General features: G+C 35.1%; 3 protein-coding genes across 3 annotated transcripts; all 3 read left to right on the forward strand.

The window, feature by feature from the left end:
• Positions 1 to 1,215: 1,215 nt before the first annotated feature.
• Positions 1,216 to 10,214, forward strand: LOC110427946 (polyribonucleotide nucleotidyltransferase). The gene is made up of 16 exons (XM_021443603.2): positions 1,216 to 1,610; positions 2,262 to 2,417; positions 2,502 to 2,672; positions 3,647 to 3,772; positions 3,855 to 4,016; positions 4,152 to 4,271; positions 4,694 to 4,831; positions 4,925 to 5,087; positions 5,201 to 5,326; positions 5,507 to 5,637; positions 5,828 to 6,047; positions 6,142 to 6,225; positions 6,696 to 6,775; positions 7,223 to 7,366; positions 7,811 to 8,497; positions 9,504 to 10,214. The coding sequence occupies exons 1-16, from the start codon at positions 1,281 to 1,283 to the stop codon at positions 9,606 to 9,608; spliced, it is 2,943 nt and encodes a 980-aa protein (XP_021299278.1). The 5' UTR covers positions 1,216 to 1,280; the 3' UTR covers positions 9,609 to 10,214.
• Positions 10,215 to 10,390: 176 nt separating this feature from the next.
• On the forward strand, positions 10,391 to 13,500 carry LOC110427982 (cysteine-rich RECEPTOR-like kinase, putative (DUF26)). The gene is made up of 8 exons (XM_021443650.1): positions 10,391 to 10,801; positions 11,207 to 11,525; positions 11,600 to 11,725; positions 11,846 to 11,982; positions 12,060 to 12,270; positions 12,369 to 12,612; positions 12,875 to 13,025; positions 13,139 to 13,500. Exons 1-8 carry the CDS (start codon positions 10,391 to 10,393, stop codon positions 13,448 to 13,450), a joined length of 1,911 nt encoding a protein of 636 aa, XP_021299325.1. The 3' UTR covers positions 13,451 to 13,500.
• A 2,479-nt stretch (positions 13,501 to 15,979) lies between these two features.
• Positions 15,980 to 19,232, forward strand: CRK42 (cysteine-rich RLK (RECEPTOR-like protein kinase) 42). Its single transcript, XM_021443360.2, has 6 exons — positions 15,980 to 16,966; positions 17,151 to 17,264; positions 17,405 to 17,755; positions 17,913 to 18,150; positions 18,299 to 18,443; positions 18,549 to 19,232. The coding sequence occupies exons 1-6, from the start codon at positions 16,171 to 16,173 to the stop codon at positions 18,909 to 18,911; spliced, it is 2,007 nt and encodes a 668-aa protein (XP_021299035.1). The 5' UTR covers positions 15,980 to 16,170; the 3' UTR covers positions 18,912 to 19,232.
• Positions 19,233 to 20,225: the final 993 nt, after the last annotated feature.

A 20,225-nucleotide genomic window follows, 5' to 3' on the forward strand; every position in this document is an offset into this window, starting at 1 on the left:
AATTAATTTAATATTTGAACTTAGACCTGTTAATTATCTAGTGAAATTCAAAATCAAATGACATAAATAAAGAGTTGAGCATAGTTCAAGTATTTTTAAGATTGAGTTCAAGTTATTTACAAGCCTAATTAAGATTTTAAATTTTTTAAATATAATTAATATATGTTGTATAAATAATAATAATTCATTTACATATTAAAATTTTATTCAAGTTTTAAATTTTGAATTAAACTCAAACTTTAGTCAAATTGGGGATCAATCTTTATTTAATTTGACAATAACAAAGTCAAGTAAATTTGAGTCAATTTTTATTAAATATGTTTTGTTATTAACACTTACATATATTACTTTTTTAATGTTCTATATCATTATTATTATTATTATTATTATTATTATTACATTTGATATTTAAATTATAGTTTATCAATATTATAAAAAATTTAAAAAATATTAAAATCATGTTTTATTTTGTACCAAGCCAAAAGTAGATATTCAATTTAAAACAAAGAGATGAGAAATTTTGCAATTTTTTAAAATATTTTATAATTCATTAATTCAAAATGATAACATTTATAATTATATTGTTTAGATAAGTATTTTATAGAATGAAGTTCTGAGTATTGGAATTTGATGAGATAAAAAAATTATAAAAGAAAAATATTGATGTCATGGATAAAAAAATAAATAAAATGAGAAAAATATGCCGTACGGGTGTTATTAGGTTTGTAAAATGTATAGATATTATTAATAATATGAAAAAATCTAAAAATATATTTTAAATATGAGTGATTAGGGATAGACTTAAAAAAATTACCCATAAAAAGAAAACATAATAAATGTTGATAGCTTAATATAAAATTGAGGAATTTGAGCCTTCCAAAATTTGTCATTGAAATTTCAAGAATTTTGACAATTTCAATTTTTATTTTTCCTAATAAAATAATTTTATTTTAAAATTTATAGAATTTCTCTTCAAATAAAATTGTTTTTTGGAAATCCCTTGTCCAAACGCACCCTTAAAAAAATATAAATGTAAAACTTAAAAATTTTTTACTTTTATCTTCTATGACCAAATATAGAAAGGGCAATGATTCTCTTTTGGCCAAAATAGTAACCGTAAAAAAATAACTCACAAAAATTTTGTGCTCAAAATGGTAAAATACATCTCATTACACCAAATCAAATCCTAAAACCCTTCCGCTTTTGGCCACGAAGCCTCTCTCCCCCTTAAACCCTAAACCCTCCCCAAAAGAAAATCAGAATCATCATTTCTTCCTCCAATGGCAATGTCCTCACTAGCTATCAAAGCTCGAGCGAAAGCCAACCCACTCCTAACATGGCGAGCCCTCCGTTTCCGCACCATCTGCAGCGGCGGTCTCGGTTTCGCCACGTCTGAGTCCGACCCGCCCGACCCACCAGTGGCAGGGACCAAGTTTCTTGAGTCATTTAAAGAAGAGTTCGAAATGGGATCTAGGGTAATTTCACTTGAGACCGGTAAAATTGCTCGTTTTGCTAATGGGGCTGTCGTTTTGGGCATGGAAGAGACCAAAGTTTTGTCCACTATTGCTGCCGGTAAAGGCGACGCTGTTCGAGATTTTTTACCCCTCACTGTAAGTTATATACTCAATCTTCTCTTTTGATATGGGGTAATTTGGATTTTCTGTATTTTAGCTTTCATTTGGCGCGAAATGCAATGTTGGCTCATTGTTATAATAGTATATTTATTCCAATATCAAGATTTCAAGGTTGCTTAATTAGTTAGTATATTTATTGGTGAAGAATGTTTCGACTGATGGGTTGGGAGAAAGAATAATTCGACGCTTTTAAAGGGCTATGAATGCTGACTTTCTAAGGTTGCTGTTGGTTGCTTTTCTTAATTTTTGCCCTTTTGCTTCGTTAAAAGTTGTCATATAGAGTAAAGTAAACATTAGAAAGTAAAATCATGATGAACAAATGAATAGAATGCGACTCCAAATTAACACAATTGTCTTATGCATGTAAAACCATGCATTTCTCTATTTAGAAAAATTCATTTTTAGTTCTTTAAAATATTTTCTGCATTTGTAACTAGACACACTTTTTGCCTTTTGATTTTGAAGCAAAAAGCAGTAGCAAAATAACGACAAAGTGGACTCTATTAAATCTCTATTGGTTTCCATTTGGATTTTGTTGGTAGATTCATTTTCTTGGATGATAGACACCTCTTGTGCGTATGTTAGGTTCATTACTATGTGGTCTTAATGGGTTTTTCTTCTTATAAGGTTGATTATCAAGAGAAGCAATTTGCTCAAGGTGTGATTCCAAATACATTCATGCGGAGGGAGGGTGCTCCAAAAGAACGTGAACTTTTGTGTGGTCGCCTCATTGATAGGCCCATACGGCCTCTTTTTCCTGCTGGTTTTTACCACGAGATCCAGGTCTGATGTTACCTTTCAGATTCAAATGTGTGCATGTATATGTATTTCAGAATTTCATTTTATTGATCTTGCCTGATTTAATAGGTAATGGCAAGTGTTCTTTCTTCTGATGGTAAACAAGATCCAGATGTGATGGCAGCTAATGCGACATCTGCTGCTCTTATGTTATCAGATATTCCATGGGGTGGACCCATTGGAGTTGTGCGAATTGGGAGAATTTGTGGGCAGTTTATTGTTAATCCAACTATGGATGAGGTATTAACACAAGCTTTTATTAGTTCCGGATACTGATTTAGGTATCACTTTTATTGTTATCACAGGTAGCAAGTGCAGAGTTTGGCTCAATGTAATTGCCAAGTTACTCATCATTTCCTGTATATGGTAAAAAAGTTAGTGAAAATGGTTATAAGTTAGTTATTAGACACACATCGTAAAGGTATCTCATTGCAGAGTTCTTGCATATGCATGGAATGTTTAGTTATGTAATTGTTAATTCAGTGTGTTATCTCCCTTGAAAGTAGATCATCAGGTTGAACAGCATTTTCAGTAATGGAAAATGACTAAAGTGCTTATTGGAATGTTGGGTAGATAAAATGAGGTATTGTGGGGGTGGTGGGGGGGGGGGGGGAGGGAATAAAGCTGTCCTACAATGGCCTGTGGTTACACGATTGTATAATAGTTTGTTTATCCATTCAGGTTTACACATACTGCTATTTTTCCTTAGATTCTGGAGGACTGTCAGATATGCTATTATGGTATTTTGTGTATGGTAAGATGGTGCTTTCAAGGTACTAATTAAGGGTTGTAAGAATACTTGGAATGCAACCTTCTTTAGGGACCAAGACTGCTCTCAATATTTTATGCAGTGTCAATCTTCCCCCCTCCTGGAATCTGGATTACTTTTTTTTAAGTTTACCCTCAAGATGATTTAGTATGATGTTCCCTGATATTTTCTTTCCTTTCCTTGTCTGAGTTTGCTGAAGAATGGTTTTATCTCTTTCCTAGTTTGTTATCATTTATTGGGTTCTGCTCTGGTCCTTTGCTGTAATGTTAATGCCTCAAACTCACAATGTTAATTGTTGTTTTTTGAGCGAGAATGGTTGTTAATGAGTTTGTCTACCTATGTTGAAGTTGCTTTTAAGCTTTGTAAACCTCTGCAGATCTGCAGACAATGACCTTGATATGTCAGTTTTCCTTATCCTCTGATCAGTGCTTATTTGGTAATGCAGCTAAGTTTAAGTGATCTCAACTTGGTATATGCCTGTACAAGGGACAAAACCTTGATGATAGATGTTCAAGCTCGTGAAATCTCCGAAAAAGATTTAGAAGCTGGTTTAAGACTGGCTCATCCAGAAGTGAGTCACGAGACTTCTAACAAGTTTTCATTGTGTCTGTCAATTAAAGGAAGAGGCCATTAAGATGGGTTTATTGATTCAGGCAGTTAAATATCTTGAACCTCAAATCAGACTGGCTGCGAGAGCTGGCAAACAAAAGAAGGAATACAAATTGTCCATGGTCTCAGAACAAACTTTTGAAAAAGTCAGAAACCTGGCAGAAGAACAAATAGAAGCTATTTTTACTGATCCTTCCTATGGCAAGGTGAATACATTTCTTCTTTATTCCATTCTTTCACTCTAGATGTGTATATGTGTATTTATATGTACAGATGCACTAGAATGACCTCTTTTTAATGTATGCTTGAGTTTCATGCTTTGGAAATTTTGAATAATATAGTTTGAACGTGGAGAGGCTCTAGAGAAGATAACACAAGATGTAAAAATCGCCCTTGAAGAAGAATGTGATGAAGAAAGCTTAAAAGTTCTGCCAAAGGTTGTAGACACTGTCAGGAAACAGGTGAGCTGTGCCTTGGAAAAGTGTAAGGAAATCTGTTTGGTTTATTTATATCATAAATTTTCATGATTGTTTTAAAATTTTCTTTTTTCTTTTATTCTCCAATTATTTTAAATCCTTTTTTTTTCCTTTTATTTTTCTCCTTTAAGCTTGATTTGGATAAAGCCGTACAATGTTTTTTTTTTTTTTGCTTTAACAAAAGATTGGATCACATAATAAAGTATACCTAAAGCATTCTCTGTGATCTTGAGCAACCTATAAGTTTCTGACAAGGAACAGATGGGAAATAAAGGTTAACACCACAAAAAATTGCCACTAGGGGGTTGCAAATCAGATGATTCTGTTACTTCACCCTTACATTTTTGCCTATCCTTGTTCTTAAACTTCTTGAAGTTGACATCGCTCAAGTTGATGAAAAAAATCAGGTTGTTCGCAAAAAGATTATTTCTGAAGGATCTAGAGTTGATGGGAGACATCTTGACGAAGTTAGGCCAATATACTGTGAAGCTGGCCATTTGCCTATATTGCATGGATCTGCTCTTTTTAACCGTGGAGATACTCAGGTTGAAAATACATTTCCGAATGTCTCTACATATAATATGTTTCAATTTGACCTTTCTTTTGACAGAGGGCTTATGGTCGATGTTTTCTTTCAGGTTCTTTGTACTGTGACACTCGGAGCACCTCAGGATGCACAACGCTTGGACTCCTTGGTTGGTCCCCCAAAAAAGCGCTTCATGCTTCACTATAGTTTTCCACCATTTTCTATCAATGAAATCGGTAAACGAGCAGGCCTGAACAGACGTGAAGTGGGGCATGGTAAATCAATTTCCTTTATCTTTATAACATGTTTTTGTGCATGCATGTAAAAGAGTTCTTCTTATTTAGATAACTATGGTTTGTGCTTGTTTCTTTTCTTACCTTTTCCATAGGAACTCTTGCGGAGAAAGCTCTTCTTGCTGTGCTACCTCCTGAAGATTGTTTCCCATATACCGTTCGCATCAATTCCGAAGTCATGGCTTCAGATGGTTCAACATCAATGGCAACTGTTTGTGGAGGTATCCTTGTCAACTTGTAGTAGGTCCTCTCATTCATTTGTAAATTAATGTTTCATCTGAATTGTATCTTCTTTATATGCTCAGATTGACAGTTATATGTGTGGATAGATCAGTAAAATTTACTTCCTCTAAATTATAACATTAATCATGTTTTAGCATGATGGCGTTTTCCTCATACAGGCAGTATGGCGTTGATGGATGCTGGCATTCCATTACGAGAACATGTTGCAGGTGTTTCAGTGGGTCTTGTTACTGATGTTGACCCTGCAACTGGTGAAATTAGGGACCGTCGTATATTAACTGATATTTTGGTGAGATTTTCACTTGACCTATTCTAAATTATTGCTTATGCAACTATCTTTTGGTCAATCTTATTTTATTGAATACTAAAACCTTGAACAGATGTTAGAAACCAACACTTGTCATTATTTCAAAATCAGTATGTGAAGTCAATATTATGAAGTTGGTTGTTAGAGTTTATTAAAATAGTGATCTCTCTAGGGTCTGGAAGATCATCTGGGAGACATGGACTTCAAGATTGCTGGAACAAGGAATGGAGTTACAGCAATTCAATTGGATATAAAACCTGCTGGAATTCCTTTAGATATAATATGTGACTGTTTAGAGCCTGCACGTAAAGGTCGCCTTCAAATCCTTGATCACATGGAGCGAGAGATTAGTGCACCTCGAACTCAAGATGATAGAAATTCTCCTCGACTAGGTTTAAATCCTTATATATTTGCACTTAACTAGTTCAGATACTCAGCGACAATTGATTTTCTGCTAGAACTGAAAATAGATGCTCTCTGATGCAGTTACCCTGAAGTTCACCAATGATGCTATTCGGAAATTCATTGGGCCTCTAGGTGCTCTTAAAAGAAAAATTGAAGAGGAAACAGGTGGGTGTTGAACTTGAAAAACATTTTACCTTGGTTAGGGAGGTAATTGGATTGTCACTTTGATCATTTCCCTTATGATGGTACACTTTCTGAAATAATGTTATAAACTTTTTTCATAATCCACAATGCTTTTTTGAAGAATTAACATAGGTTCTTTTCCATATCATGGCAACTATTTCCTTTGTAATTACTAGTCATTGACAATATGGATTTTCACACTTCATATTGGATATGAAGATGATTTTTTCTTTGTTAGACTCAAGCATCAGTTTGGCAGCCATGAAACTATTTATGTGTTTTCATGTTGCTGCAGAATTAGTATATCTTTTCAATCATGGATGATTTATGGACATGTGTTGTTCATGCATACTTTACCAATTAACTTCTTGTTGCTGCAACTTATAGTTGTATATGTGCATTTACCTGCCATCAGTCATTCAATAACCATGTTAATGCTTTTCAAAATTCAGGTGCACGGATCTCTGTCGGCGATGGAACAATCACTATAGTTGCTAAGAATCAGGCTGTGATGGAGAAAGTGCAAGATAAGGTAGTAACAGCATTCCTTATTTTGATTGACATCTGATATTACTCTAGTCTGTTGTAGATCTTTGCAAAAGTTTGATACTTATTCATTGTCTTTATTTCCTTCTTCAATTCTAAAAGTTATTGACGCTATTTTGCAAATTTAATGTACTGTATTACTGGTTATTTCTTTGACTAACGGAAGTAACTAATTTCTGCGGAATGGGTTCTTGTTTTCAAATTTAAATGCCTTGGACCCTCCACTGTGTGCTGCTTGAATCATTTCTATCTCATTTGACCACTAAAATAAACCTTGCAGATAGAATTTTGCATTCTCTTTCCATGCATGTGAGGCATTAATTTTTTCCATCTTGTTCATGTTGCTGCTAGTTTATTTAAGAGGACGAGCATGCCTGTGCATTGTGCTTTATCCTATTTAAGTGCCTTAAGTTATCCTTTTTTTGTGCTATAGGTTGATTTCATAGTTGGCCGTGAAATTGAAGTTGGAGGAATCTATAAAGGCATTGTGACATCAGTCAAAGAATATGGTGCCTTTGTGGACTTCAATGGTGGACAGCAAGGCCTGCTACACATTTCTGAGTTGTCACATGAACCGGTAGGTGATAAAACAGTAGTGGTAGCTTGGAGTAGAGCAGTCCTGTTGATTTTATCCATCACTTCCTTTTTCTGAATGGCTGCATTTTTTTCTTTTTCTTCTTTTGGCTCATGTACAAGTTTGTTCAGAGTCTTGGTATTTTGTCTTAATTCAAAGATTTGGCAAACTGTTGCGTTTTTTTCTTCTTAAATTGGTTCACTATTGAATACTTAATACGAATTCCCAATAGGCATGTATCAGATAAATTGTTTTGATCAGCCAAGATCATGAAAATTTTCAGAAACATATCATAATGCTTCAGGAACAAAATACCTGATTATATTAACAATTAATAACTATTGTTATGTTTAGGGTTTAGGGGTGTTTCATATGAACTGTTTGTTTCACAAAGCTTTTATGTAAATATCTATAGCCTCAAAAAACTTGTATTTATCCTTTAATCAGGTGTCTCGGGTTTCAGACGTGGTGTCTGTCGGCCAGCAAATTTCTTTGATGTGCATAGGGCAAGATGTTCGTGGTAATATCAAATTATCTCGTAAAGCAACTTTACCTCAGCCTGGATCTAAGACAGAAAATGCAGTTGAAGGATCTGTTCCTGTTAGTAAAGATGCACCTAATGTTTGGGCATCACTTGAGAATGCGTCTAATGGAGAACAGCAGAAGTCTACTTCGGAGGAGTTGCCTCTGAGAAAAAATGAGGATACTGAAGTAAATCCTTTTGCCTCTTCAGCACCAGCAGTAGTAATTCGAAGTACTGCTGAGTGTGATGAGGAAGAAAAATCTGCTGGTTTGAGTAAGACGGCCAAAAGTACACCTAAACGAATGGGCATTTTGAAAAGGAATAATAAGCTGAAAACAGTACAGCCTTCCAATAACAAGCCTGATTCAACTCTCAGCAGTTTGTTGTCAAATTCCTTGTCTCTAATGGGAAGGGAGAAAGAACTTATTAGTGAAGATGAAGGTGAGAATAATCTGAGTAATCAGATGGACAAGGAAACTGGTGTTAAGACTCCTATGACACCTCAAAAGCTAAAGTTAGGCACTAAGGTTACTGCCAAGGTTTATCAAATTCGTGCACGTGGTTTAGTTCTTGATTTGGGTGGTGGAATTCGTGGCATGTATAGGTTTGAGGTATGTATCCTTTGTCTGACACTGCTAGTGCTTTTTCACTAAAAGGGCTTGTCTCTGTCCATGCTGCCACCCTTCTCACTAGTATTTATTAAACTTTCTTGACTCGCTACAAATTATTCTTATCATCTGCATTCAACTGCCAATGTTTTAAGAGCCTTAAATTTTCTTTATAGGTGCTTTGTTAACTCATTGGTCAATTATTTACGGCTTCTTTTTTATTTAGTTGACTTTGACAAGACTATCTAGCTTGCTATAGGCCCGGAGATAACAGTCATTACAGTTTATTTTGAAATACTAAAAGAAAAGGAATTTTTGGCACTGCCTTTCTTCCTTTTCTATTTTCCCCTATAAACACATTTTTATGGAAAAACATGGTCGCTGCACAAAAATAGGTAAAGTTTTCTGTGGAATTTACCTTTGACACATGAATGCTCGCCCAGCCTGAACAAGGTGTTCCTTGCTATAGATCATTGTGTTCTTCATTTCCTCATCACTCCACCTCTCTCCCTATTAATTGAAATTCACTATGGAAACTGCCTACTAGTTGAATTCATTGATCTTTTTCATTCAACTGTGATCTTTTTTCTTTTTCTCTCTCCTTTGTACTTATTTTTAATAATTGTTTGATTAATTTGGGTCTTGTTTCTAATGTCCAAGTCCATCTCTACAGAATTCTGATTGGGATGGATGTTTGAGTTCAATAGGCATGCATGTGAATTTATTTTTTTGTCTTGCACTCTGTTTGAGAAAGTTCTTTATGTGTTTTATATGTATCCTGCCCATCATTTCAAAGTTTGCACATCTGTGTTATTTACCATTTCCATTTATTTTTCTTTTTTTATGCATTTCTAATTTAATATATCTAGTTATTTACCCATTCATCTTCAATAATGCATTTTGATTGAGTTGTGCTTGAACCAAATTAACTTTGATTTTGATGGCCCTTAATCTTGTTGTTCCAATAAAACTTACAAAATCTCACTATCTTAATTTGATTGAGATGCAGCCCAATGGTGAGAAGGACTTCAATGTAGATGATGAGTTGCCAGTCCAATGTTCAAGTTTTACATCTAAAGGTATCCCTGTCATGTCTTTGGTGGAAGAGAAATGATAGCACATTGACAGTCCTTTCTGAGAATAATGTCAAGTAGATGGCGATGCGGATTGTGGTTGAAGGATATTCTTGTTCCAGTGACTGAGCATTGTCGAATTCTTGACACATTTTTTTGGTGAACAAGGTTGCATGGAGAAGGCCCGTGCATCTATATAATCTGATTCAGAGATATAAATTTATCTGCAATTGTTCGAGGAAGCTTTTGCAACCTGCCTAATCTATGGAAATGTCAAGAACGCTGACAGCTGATGGGAAGCTAGCTGTACAAGCAAGGCTTAACCTTTGCCACTGGACAAACAATCATACCTTTCTTTAACCTCAGATTTTGATAGTGGGATGGCCTCTCAGTCTCTTTCTGTATTTTGTAAATCGAACATTCCATTTATTTAATAATAAATCGGGGTATTTGAAGAAATAGGGAGGAACTAGCTGCTGTAAATTTTCTATTGACCTTGCTCTTAACCAGTTTAGATTGTAGAATAGAATCCTTAATCGATGGTATATGATATTATATGTCAAGTATAGCAATGGTTGTAACTTGAAGTCTCCAATGTTATTTATTTTCCTATTTGGACAATTAGAATATATACCACTGACATTTGGAAGTATTGTACCTGTTTGGGTTGGACACCTCTTTCAAGTACCAAAAATTTTCACAATTACTAAATATAAACCTAACAAAATATAGGCCTAAAGATAACCAAAAACAGAATCAAAAACACAAAGCTCAGGATTAAAATTTCTTAATTAATCCAAAATCCCCACCTCCCTTCTCTGTCATGGCAGCTTGTCTTTTCATTTTGATCATCCTCATTGCCTTTTGGATCCGTTCATCTCATGCAGACCCTAGACTCGAAATTGTTGCACATTCATGTGAGACAGCCTCTGTGCAGAACGTGGACAAGTACTCGAAGCTCTATGCAGCTATCCTGGAAAACATGGGATATGAGATGTATCGTAACAAGTTTGCATTTACTGAAGCAGGCAAGCCGCCTGACAAATTATATGTCTTATCTCAGTGCATGGATGATCTTTCTAACTTTGAATGTGCACAATGCTTTTCAAAGATCGGTAATCTTTTGCCTGGTTGTCTTCCGGCCACCGGCGGCCGTGTTTATCTCGACGGATGTTTTATCAGAGCTAGCAATTATAGTTTCTATAGGGAAATCACTACAGAGGGTGATATGAAGGTGAGTTGCATTTGCAATTTCTTCTCATTCCTTGTAGACTTGTGACAAAAGAAAGAGGATGGAAAATTGTCTCTTTGCCCTTCCTGGCATTCATTGATTTATTGCAGAAAATTGCTATAATATGTATGGAAAAATGGATTTTAAGATAAGCAATGCAAGAGATGAGATTCATGGATCCTTTAATGCAAGTCATGACCCATTCCCAACCCTGCATCATTTCTCATTTCATATATGTTTTTTTACTGCAATATCTGTCTCTGTGCCATTGTCTTTTACCAATTCCTTCTTGCTTTCTCTACCAAGCCAATTCTTTTGGGTCTTTTTTAAGCCTCATGAGCCTTATGATAGTTTCTTTCATTTAACAAGTTATTGAATTTCTCCTCTTTGGGGGTTGAATGGAGGTAGAGATGCAGCGATGATGTTGACACCAAGGAAGGATTCCAAAAACTTCTAAGAAATGTACTCCAAAAGATTGTCTACAAGGCTCCAAACAACAGAGGTTTCGGATTGGCTCAGGAGAAAAAAAATGGAACCACAGTTCAGGGCATGGCTCAATGCTGGAGAACCTTGGACAAGGATATGTGTTCTGCTTGCTTGATAGATGCTGTCAATTCTGCCTTCCATTGCATGCCATCGGAGGAGGGACGTGCCCTCAACGCTGGCTGCTTTTTACGTTACTCCACTTACGAATTCGCCAATGACCCTGATGCTGGTTCAACCCGATGTTAGTTTCCAATGATCCTGGTTCATTCTATTTGCTCAAATAGTAATATAATTAGCTTCATGTCTCTTTTGTAGATGCAATTGTATCATTCATATTTTATGTCTTCTTTGCGGTCGCCATTGGCTTATTGGCCATTGCAATTGGGTTGTGCCTGGGAAAATTGGCTTACATAACGAAGAACTCTGGACGCAAGCGGAAAGGTAATGTTAGAAAAGCTGAAAAGAAATCATGACCCTTTTCTCTTCTTTAATTCTTCTCGTCTCTATTCTTTTGCCAGAGATTGGTCTCTTATATTAGGTTTTGTATGTTACTTAACACAGGAAAAGAACTGGACTTCGCAGCAATGGACAAGGCCATGCAGTTCTTGCAGTTCAAGTTTTCAACTTTAGAGAGAGCAACTGATTGCTTTGATGCATCTAACAAGCTTGGTTGTGGAGGATATGGTGAAGTATTTAGGGTATATACCAACACTTTTATCTTATGAAGCATTTAGATGTTCCTGTTCTTCTCTGTATTATCTGAAAATTTGTGTAGGGAACCTTACAAGATGGAAGAGAAATTGCAATAAAACGTTTGTATGTAAATGGCAAGAGTCGAAGAGAGGAGATATACAATGAAGTGGATGTTATCAGCAAAGCTCAACATAAGAACCTGGTTCGTTTCCTAGGTGGCTGCTTCACCACAGTAGAGAATTTCCTTGTCTATGAATACCTTGCTAACAAAAGCCTTGACACCATCTTATTTGGTAAGTTATCGGTACCTAAATACTAGTACAAGCTAGAGAGAATCCATTGGAAGTACTAAAACAATCTGATAACTGTTTTGATGCCCCATGGAAGAAAGATCCGGAGAGGAAGAAAGAGCTAGCCTGGGGAATAAGGCATAGGATAATCATAGGTACAGCTGAAGGTTTGGAATACCTGCACAAAGGCTGCAGAGTCCGGATCATTCATCGGGACATCAAAGCGAGTAACATCTTACTGGACTTGAAATACAGACCCAAAATTGCTGATTTTGGCCTGGCAAGGTTTTCTTCTCGTGAGTGTGATAAGAGTTCCCTTGTCAACAATCCTGTCGCCGGTACATTGTAAGTACTTGATACAGAATCTTGTTTCAGCTCTAGTAACCTGTTGGCAACTACTAGTATATTTAAAACTACTGATGTCTTTTCAGCATATACAAAGTGAGCTTATTGAATCTTTGTCTAGAGGGTGTCTTTGTAACAAGTCATTCTTCCACATAATATGTACATTCTCTTTCATTCTCTCATAATTTAGACATCAGGGCTGTTAATGCACTGTATTTAGATGAATTCATGAACCTTTTCTGTGGTTTCTTTGCCTTTGTAGTGGGTATATGGCTCCAGAATACATTGCCAAGGGAAGACTAACAGAAAAAGTAGATGTTTACAGCTTTGGGGTTCTGGTGCTTGAAATAATCTGTGGAGTGAAGAACACAACACTAGAATCAGATAACTATTTCGAAACTTTGGTGACTGATGTAAAAACCCCACAAACTCTGCTTACAAATTTATCCAATCTGTTTACTGATATATACATATACACTTCTTGACTTTTGTTAACAACCTTTCCCTGTTCTCACCTTTTTACCAGGCATGGAAGCACTTCCAATCCAACACAACATCAGAAATCATAGATGAGAGCTTGGAGATTGAAGATGTTGAAGAAACAAAGAGAGACATCCAAATTGGTCTGCTCTGTACTCAGGCGAAACCAGCTCTGCGTCCCAGCATGACTAGAGTACTTCAAATGCTGAGACACAAAGACATGGAGTTGCCTGCACCAACAAAACCTCCATTTTTGGATGAATGTGTAGAATTATCATCTTCATTTGGCTTTATTCCAGGGAAATCTCAAATGTTCAACCTACATAGACCTCAGGATTGTAATTATCAATGCCTCTAATTGAATTTCTCTTTCTTCTTCTTGTCCCATTTCTTCTGTTGCTTTTAGGATGTCACATTACAATTTTCAGCATATGAATCTGGTTTATCTGCTTTGCTTTCATGGCAGCCGCTGCTTTAGATTCTTATTATTGCCACCAAAAGGTAGATTCATAGGTGATCTACTAATAATGATTCTTATTCCACTTTTTGTCTTCTACATTGAATATGATCTTGAAAATAGAAAACATATTAATTTATAAAACAATTACTCCAACATCATCTACAATATTATACATATCACATGTAGAGCATTAATACTATGATAATATTTCTTGAAAATTCACTAATCATATTAAAAAAAATAAAATCAGCATAAAATACTTCTAAAAAAAACGTTAAATTATTTAAAAAAATTTAAATAAATTTTTATTTTTCTATCACGTTCAATTACGTTCGTGTACTTTTTATTTTAAGTAAAATAAACCCTTATGATTAACAGTTGATTAATTATTATTAATTAAAAAATTACATAATTATATCATTATTTCACATGATATATCAACATGGTACAACAATACGTGACATAGAATAACAGATTACATAATGATTAATAACAGTTAATAAATAATTACTTATAAAATCTTATTTGACTCAAAATAATAAAAATTTTATTTAAATTTTTTTAATAGATCATGAGTTTTTTTTTTTAAAAAAATATTACGTAAAATTAATGAATTTAAAAATATGATTATATATATATATATATATATATATCCCAAGTTGAGTGAATGAAAAAGAAATAATGGCAAGTAGAAGTAGTATTACTGAATTTTCAAAGAATAAAAGATAAGAGAGTGATGGTTAATCGTGACTTTTGGGCATAGAAACGTCAAAACTGGAAAACGGAGCCAGAAACAAACAACGGGAGTGGAGTGCTTGGATTTCGCCGGATATGAAGGCCCTTTGGCCTTTGCTACAATTGGCTGTTTTGAGTAATAATAATAGTCAAAGTATTTAATTTCATTTTTCTGCAGTAAAAAAAAATGGACAGACCACTTGCCGAGGCGGTTCAAAAAATCAAACTCAAATTAAGTAAGATTAAGATATTTTGTAATCAGATTTAGATAGGAATCGAGTGGTTGTGTTAAGGTACCTATTATCTAAATACGATTATAAATAATGAATTTTAGTATTAAAGTTTTAATTATATATATATTTATTTATAAATTTAATATTATTAATATAATATTTATTAAAATTCATTAATTGTTTTAAATATGATTTTAAATTTTAATTTATTTTTTAATGAATTTAATTTTTGTTAATAATATATTTAAAAGATTTATTTAAATTTATTTTAATCTGATATTTGACAAATAGTGTATAAGATATTCATATACAAGTTTGAAAATCAATTCAAAAAATTAATTGAGTATTTATTGGCTTTAAGTGCCTTATTAAATAATAAGATTTGAGTTAAAACGCCGTTGTCAATGAGTGAGTTGAAAACGAAACTTTATCTGCAATTAATAATCTCTTCCGTTTTTATTCATTCTCCTTTTGGAGACGTTATTAAATGAAAGTATTATTTTTATTTTTAAACCTTTAATATTTTTACTTTTTTATATCACAAATTTATTTTTTATGATTTTTTTTACTTTTTATATATTAAAAAGTATTGAAATCTATATTATAAAAAAATTAAATTTTAATATAAAATAGATTTTAATTTTAATTTTATTTTCTTGAAAATAAAAAAAAGACCGAAAGGAATTCTATTAAAAAAGACAAAAGAAGAACCCCGATTTCCACTCAATGAAATGTGGGGTATTGATTTAATAGTCAGGAATAAATCGAACAGATCCAGATGTGAAACTGCATCCATTACATCATGTTCTGGAAGACAATGATTGAAGAGAGACCAAGGTCTTTTGTGTTTTTTTGAATAAAGAAATGTATACCTTTCTTGGGATCAACACGTTTTCACCAAGAATTGGGGACTTTTCATGGCATAGAAATCACCCACATGCAAAGCAAAAACAGTGGAGGACAGATGAGTCAAGTTAATAGAAATCTATTGAATTCTTAGAAAGTGGATTAGACTTGTGTTGCCAGGTGAGCTGTGTGCTCCTCTGTACCTAATTCTGAAGAAAAAGTCTACAACCCAAAAAAAAGGGGCAAAAAGAAATTGATCATTTACCGTGTCTTCATTGCTTCCATCTTTTCTCCAGCTTAGAGTGCAAGAAAAGTGAAGGGAATTTCACTTCATTGGTGTATCATTTCATTAGATATAAGGTATTAAATTGTATCTAATTTTGAACTTAAATGATAAGTGCATATGATTTTGATTCAAAGAAAGCGGATTTGAGTCTTCCACCCAAGCAAAAATTGTAGTGGAATTTGAAATGTTTGCCATGTTAGACTTGTTGATTAGAATAATGGAGGTCAATTAATCAACGCACTGGCCTTAACCATAACTGGTTATACTATACCTAATGGATCATTCCGCCTTCCACAGGGTGATGGAGACAGAACAAGAGAAAAATAAAATGGGCCATAAGCTAGAAAAATGTACTCAGATTTGAAAGCTCCCATGTCGGCTGTAAAGACTTGACAACAGCAAGCCAGCAACAGCATACTTTAGCAGTATTCTTTTCGTATACCTGCTTCTTCTGCATACTTGTGCGTTTCCCTGAAACTGCAACAAAGTTAGAACACCCACAAAAGCAAAGAGAAAAGATGAAAGAAAGAAGGCTAAAGTTGATTCCCATGCAGTTCTCAGCCTCTAAACAACCATACTGGAGATGGGTTTTCTTCTTTGTAATCCATTTGTTGTTCTCCAGCTCCTTCTCTGATCCAAGGATCTCGAACGCTGGCCTTTTCTGTGGCCATTCCAGGGCACCAAATGGGACCAACTTAATTCCAAACTTTGTTGAAGAGATGCGAGGCTTGTCCCAAGCAATCAACAATAGCCACTTTGCTTCTTACCACCTCAACTCTACAACTCCAATTTATGCATTGGCTCAGTGCCATCAAGACCTCTCACAAACTGATTGCCTTCTTTGCTATGCAGCCTCAAGGACTACGCTTCCACGTTGCCTTCCTTCTATCTCAGGTCGAATCTTTCTTGATGGCTGCTTCTTGCGTTACGATAATTACAGCTTTTATCAAGAGTCTGTCTCATCTAGTTTGGATAATGTCAGTTGCAGCCCTGATAACGTAACAGTGTTTGGTGGAGATAGTAAGGAGGTGAATTTATTTGGTAGGAGTGTTGATTATGCAGTTGGGAATGTGACTAGGATTGCTTTGAGAAATGGAGGATTTGGGACAGTGGGGATGGATGGTGTGTATGCATTGGCACAGTGTTGGAAGAGTGTCCCGGCTGAAGGGTGCAGAGAGTGCCTGGAGAAGGCGGCAAAGGCGGTGACAGGCTGCGTGCCAAAGGAGGAAGGAAGAGGGATGAATACTGGGTGTTATTTAAGGTACTCGACCAATAAGTTTTATAGTAAAGAGGGAGAAGCAGAGCATGATCTTGGTAAGTCTGCCATGAACCTTTTTCAACCACTTTCAAAAAGAAGTTCTAGTTAGGCTATTTGTTCACTGTTTCCTCTTTGGCTGTTTTAGAGTAGATTCTGGATTGTTCCCTTGTATGAGTTCTAAATTCCGTTCCCCTCTTGTCTTCTCTTCCGGTTGTATTGAATGTATTTCACCTTTTTCAGGGACTTCAGAAATTGCAGTCATAATAGCAATTGTCTCATCAATTGCTGCATTCTTGATGGTCTCTCTTTCAGCAGCTTACGCTACTTATGCAAGATTGTCAAAGAGGAAAGAAGGTACAATCACTCTTGAGTAATCTTCACAATGTGCAGTGTTAATTCTAGCGGTTTTCATCCATCTCAAATCTCTTTAGCATCAATTTTTTGCATAAAGCATTAGCCTCCTCTTATCTATTACTCTCTGTTGCATTGCCTAGAGCTCAAAAATCTCGGCCAGATTTCCAAAAGCTTTGACAAATCAGGTTTGAAGTTCAAGTATGAAACCCTTGAGAAGGCAACGGATTTCTTTAGTCTTTCAAGGAAGCTAGGCCAAGGAGGAACTGGTTCTGTATTCATGGGGATTCTTCCAAATGGGAAGACTGTAGCTGTGAAGAGATTGATATACAATACCAGGCAATGGGTAGATGACTTTTTTAATGAGGTAAACTTAATCAGCAGAATTCAACACAAGAATCTGGTGAAGCTTCTGGGTTGTAGCATTGAGGGCCCTGAGAGTCTCCTGGTTTATGAGTATGTACCAAACAAGAGCCTCGATCAGTTCATTTTTGGTAAATTGTTTTCCCTTTACATGATTTAGCATGGCTTTTTGCTTAGTAAAAACATGATTCTTTCTGATTAGTTACAGCCTAAATTTTTCTATTGCCATTCCATCCTGCTTTCTGTAACCTACTTCCAAGGTGTTGATGATTTTACTTTCATACGCAGATGAGAAGAAAGCAAGCCTTGTAAATTGGAAGCAGCGCTTTGATATCATTGTTGGAATAGCTGAGGGGCTAGCACATCTTCATGGAGGAGGGTCTCACATAAGGATAATCCACAGGGACATTAAAAGCAGCAATGTTCTTTTAGATGAGAATCTCGACCCAAAGATTGCTGATTTTGGACTCGTACGATGTTTAGCTACAGACAAGAGTCATCTTAGCACTGGGGTTGCTGGAACACTGTAAGTTTAGAGAAGGTTTATCTGATTGTCTGATTGGTTTTTCATACTGCTATTCATTAGAATCAAATGCATTTCATCAGCATGACATTGGTTCATAGTTTGAGCAGTACTACATGAAAGAACTTCATATGAACTGCTGTTGATGCAGTGGATACATGGCTCCAGAGTACCTTGTTCGAGGACAACTCACAGAGAAAGCAGATGTTTACAGTTTTGGGGTGCTAGTTCTTGAGATTGCATGTGGTAAAAGGAACACCACCTTCACAAAGGACCCTGGTTCCCTTCTACAAACAGTAAGCTCCTAAATCATTGTTCATTTCGGCATATTACTACTTTCTCTTGCTGTTAAATCAGTTAGAAATGAAATGAGAATTCTGATATGGGATTTTCAACCTCAGGTTTGGACACTTTACAGATCAAATAGATTGGCTGAAGCTGTGGACTCTAGCCTAAAAGATGATACTTCAGCAAAAGAAGCCCCCGATGTGCTTCAAATTGGACTATTGTGCACACAAGCTTCAGTTCCCTTAAGACCATCAATGGCACAAGTAGTTCAGATGCTGACAGATAAAGATTGTGAAATTCCTTCACCCAACCAGCCTCCTTTCTTAAATGCTAGTGTGCTAGATCCAACAAGCTCTACAAGGTCCTACAGCACGGACAGTTCCATAACAAATGCAGTGAGAAAAATTCAAGACTCAGGTACATCCTCCGAGCCTTCTAGGACTCACAGTTCAGATGAGGCATCAAGAAGCCAATGATTAATGCAGAAGCCGGTTGAAATCCCAGGACTAATCAAGTCATGGAGGGTTTAGGGGAAGGTCTCTGGCATAATTCTTTTGTGGTACAAAGCAGCAATGCCCATTGAAGTTACAATCAGCCGACAGTCAACAAACGCGGCAACATGGTAGGAGACAAAACATTAAGCAATGACTGTAGATATCTATATATAGGCATATCAATTTTTCCGCAGAGCTTGTGAGACCATAGCTTTGAACTTTAGGTTTCTTGTTTAATATATTTTTTTGACTTCTTCTCACGCAAAAATATTCTTTGAGGAATCCAAAAGTTAAAAGTTTTAAGTTGGGGTGTTTGCTGGGGACCCATTTGGCTCCATAGATGTTGCAATTCCATTTATTTTCTGTCAATTGATTTGCAAGGACTGAAGCCATTTCAGCCTATCCAGCGGATGATTAAGATATTATTTAATGCTCATATCATATCGCCTTTTTAGAGCAAACAAACAGACGGGGGTTAAAATTAATAATTGATGTGACAGGCTACAACTTACCACGTGGCATTCTTGTTGTTATCCACGTGGCAACATTATTTGTTGACTCTCCTACCAATCCAGGTGTTACATAATGTACATGAAAACATGTCACTGGCAACATTTATTGCACTAATTTAGGTGTTGATTTTCTGTATTCGAGATTCACATTACATCTCCCTTCACGAATGGTTGATTTTATCGGGAAATAGGTAATGTGTACTGGTGGCAATTTGATTGGTCGGTTTGGTTATTTCACGTTGAAGAAAATTTTAATTTTTTTTTTAAAATCAGATTATTTTGGATCCAAATTATTTTGAGTTTAAATCATATCTAATTATTTTAAATTGAAATCATTTTAATTTATTACTCAAGTTATTTGAATTTAGAACATTCGAATTTAAATTATTTCAAGTTCATATTATTAATTTTTTAAAATTAAATAAAATTAGATTTTGATAAAGTATTCTAATTAAAGTAATTTTAGATTATTTTTTAATTGTCTGAATTTGAAAATTTCGATTCCAGTTGAATAAATTTAAATCATTTTAATTTTTTCTAATCAAATCAAATTCAATCAAATCGAGTAGATTTTCGAATTTAAGTCATTTTTACCAACTAGGCAAGCAACTTTCCATTATTGAGCATTATTGGAACTTAGCACCGCCATTGTCAAAGGTTTAAAACTTCTAGGATAATTTTATTTTCTCCTCGTTTAAACGGTGGTCGCTTATTTTGAAATTTAGGCATTCCTGTGGGCCTTTTTTATCCGGCTATTTTGACTTTTGATACTTTCCTTGCACTA

Source organism: Theobroma umbraticum, unplaced genomic scaffold (genome assembly GCF_002168275.2).
Source record: "Theobroma umbraticum cultivar Fairchild unplaced genomic scaffold, ASM216827v3 scaffold_239.0, whole genome shotgun sequence".
Classification (NCBI taxonomy): Eukaryota; Viridiplantae; Streptophyta; class Magnoliopsida; order Malvales; family Malvaceae; genus Theobroma; species Theobroma umbraticum.

What these genes read in the sequence shown, in the direction of transcription:
- LOC110427982 (XM_021443650.1), top strand. Translation starts at nt 10,391, where the DNA reads ATGGCAGCTTGTCTTTTCATTTTGATCATCCTCATTGCCTTTTGGATC. An exon ending in TGATGCTGGTTCAACCCGAT is followed by an intron (nt 11,526 to 11,599) that starts GTTAGTTTCCAA and finishes TCTCTTTTGTAG; the next exon opens with ATGCAATTGTATCATTCATA. An exon ending in GATATGGTGAAGTATTTAGG is followed by an intron (nt 11,983 to 12,059) that starts GTATATACCAAC and finishes AAATTTGTGTAG; the next exon opens with GGAACCTTACAAGATGGAAG.
- CRK42 (XM_021443360.2), top strand. Translation starts at nt 16,171, where the DNA reads ATGAAAGAAAGAAGGCTAAAGTTGATTCCCATGCAGTTCTCAGCCTCT. An exon ending in AGAAGCAGAGCATGATCTTG is followed by an intron (nt 16,967 to 17,150) that starts GTAAGTCTGCCA and finishes CACCTTTTTCAG; the next exon opens with GGACTTCAGAAATTGCAGTC. An exon ending in ACTGGGGTTGCTGGAACACT is followed by an intron (nt 18,151 to 18,298) that starts GTAAGTTTAGAG and finishes CTGTTGATGCAG; the next exon opens with TGGATACATGGCTCCAGAGT.
- LOC110427946 (XM_021443603.2), top strand. Translation starts at nt 1,281, where the DNA reads ATGGCAATGTCCTCACTAGCTATCAAAGCTCGAGCGAAAGCCAACCCA. An exon ending in AAAAATTGAAGAGGAAACAG is followed by an intron (nt 6,226 to 6,695) that starts GTGGGTGTTGAA and finishes TTCAAAATTCAG; the next exon opens with GTGCACGGATCTCTGTCGGC. An exon ending in TGGAGAAAGTGCAAGATAAG is followed by an intron (nt 6,776 to 7,222) that starts GTAGTAACAGCA and finishes TTTGTGCTATAG; the next exon opens with GTTGATTTCATAGTTGGCCG.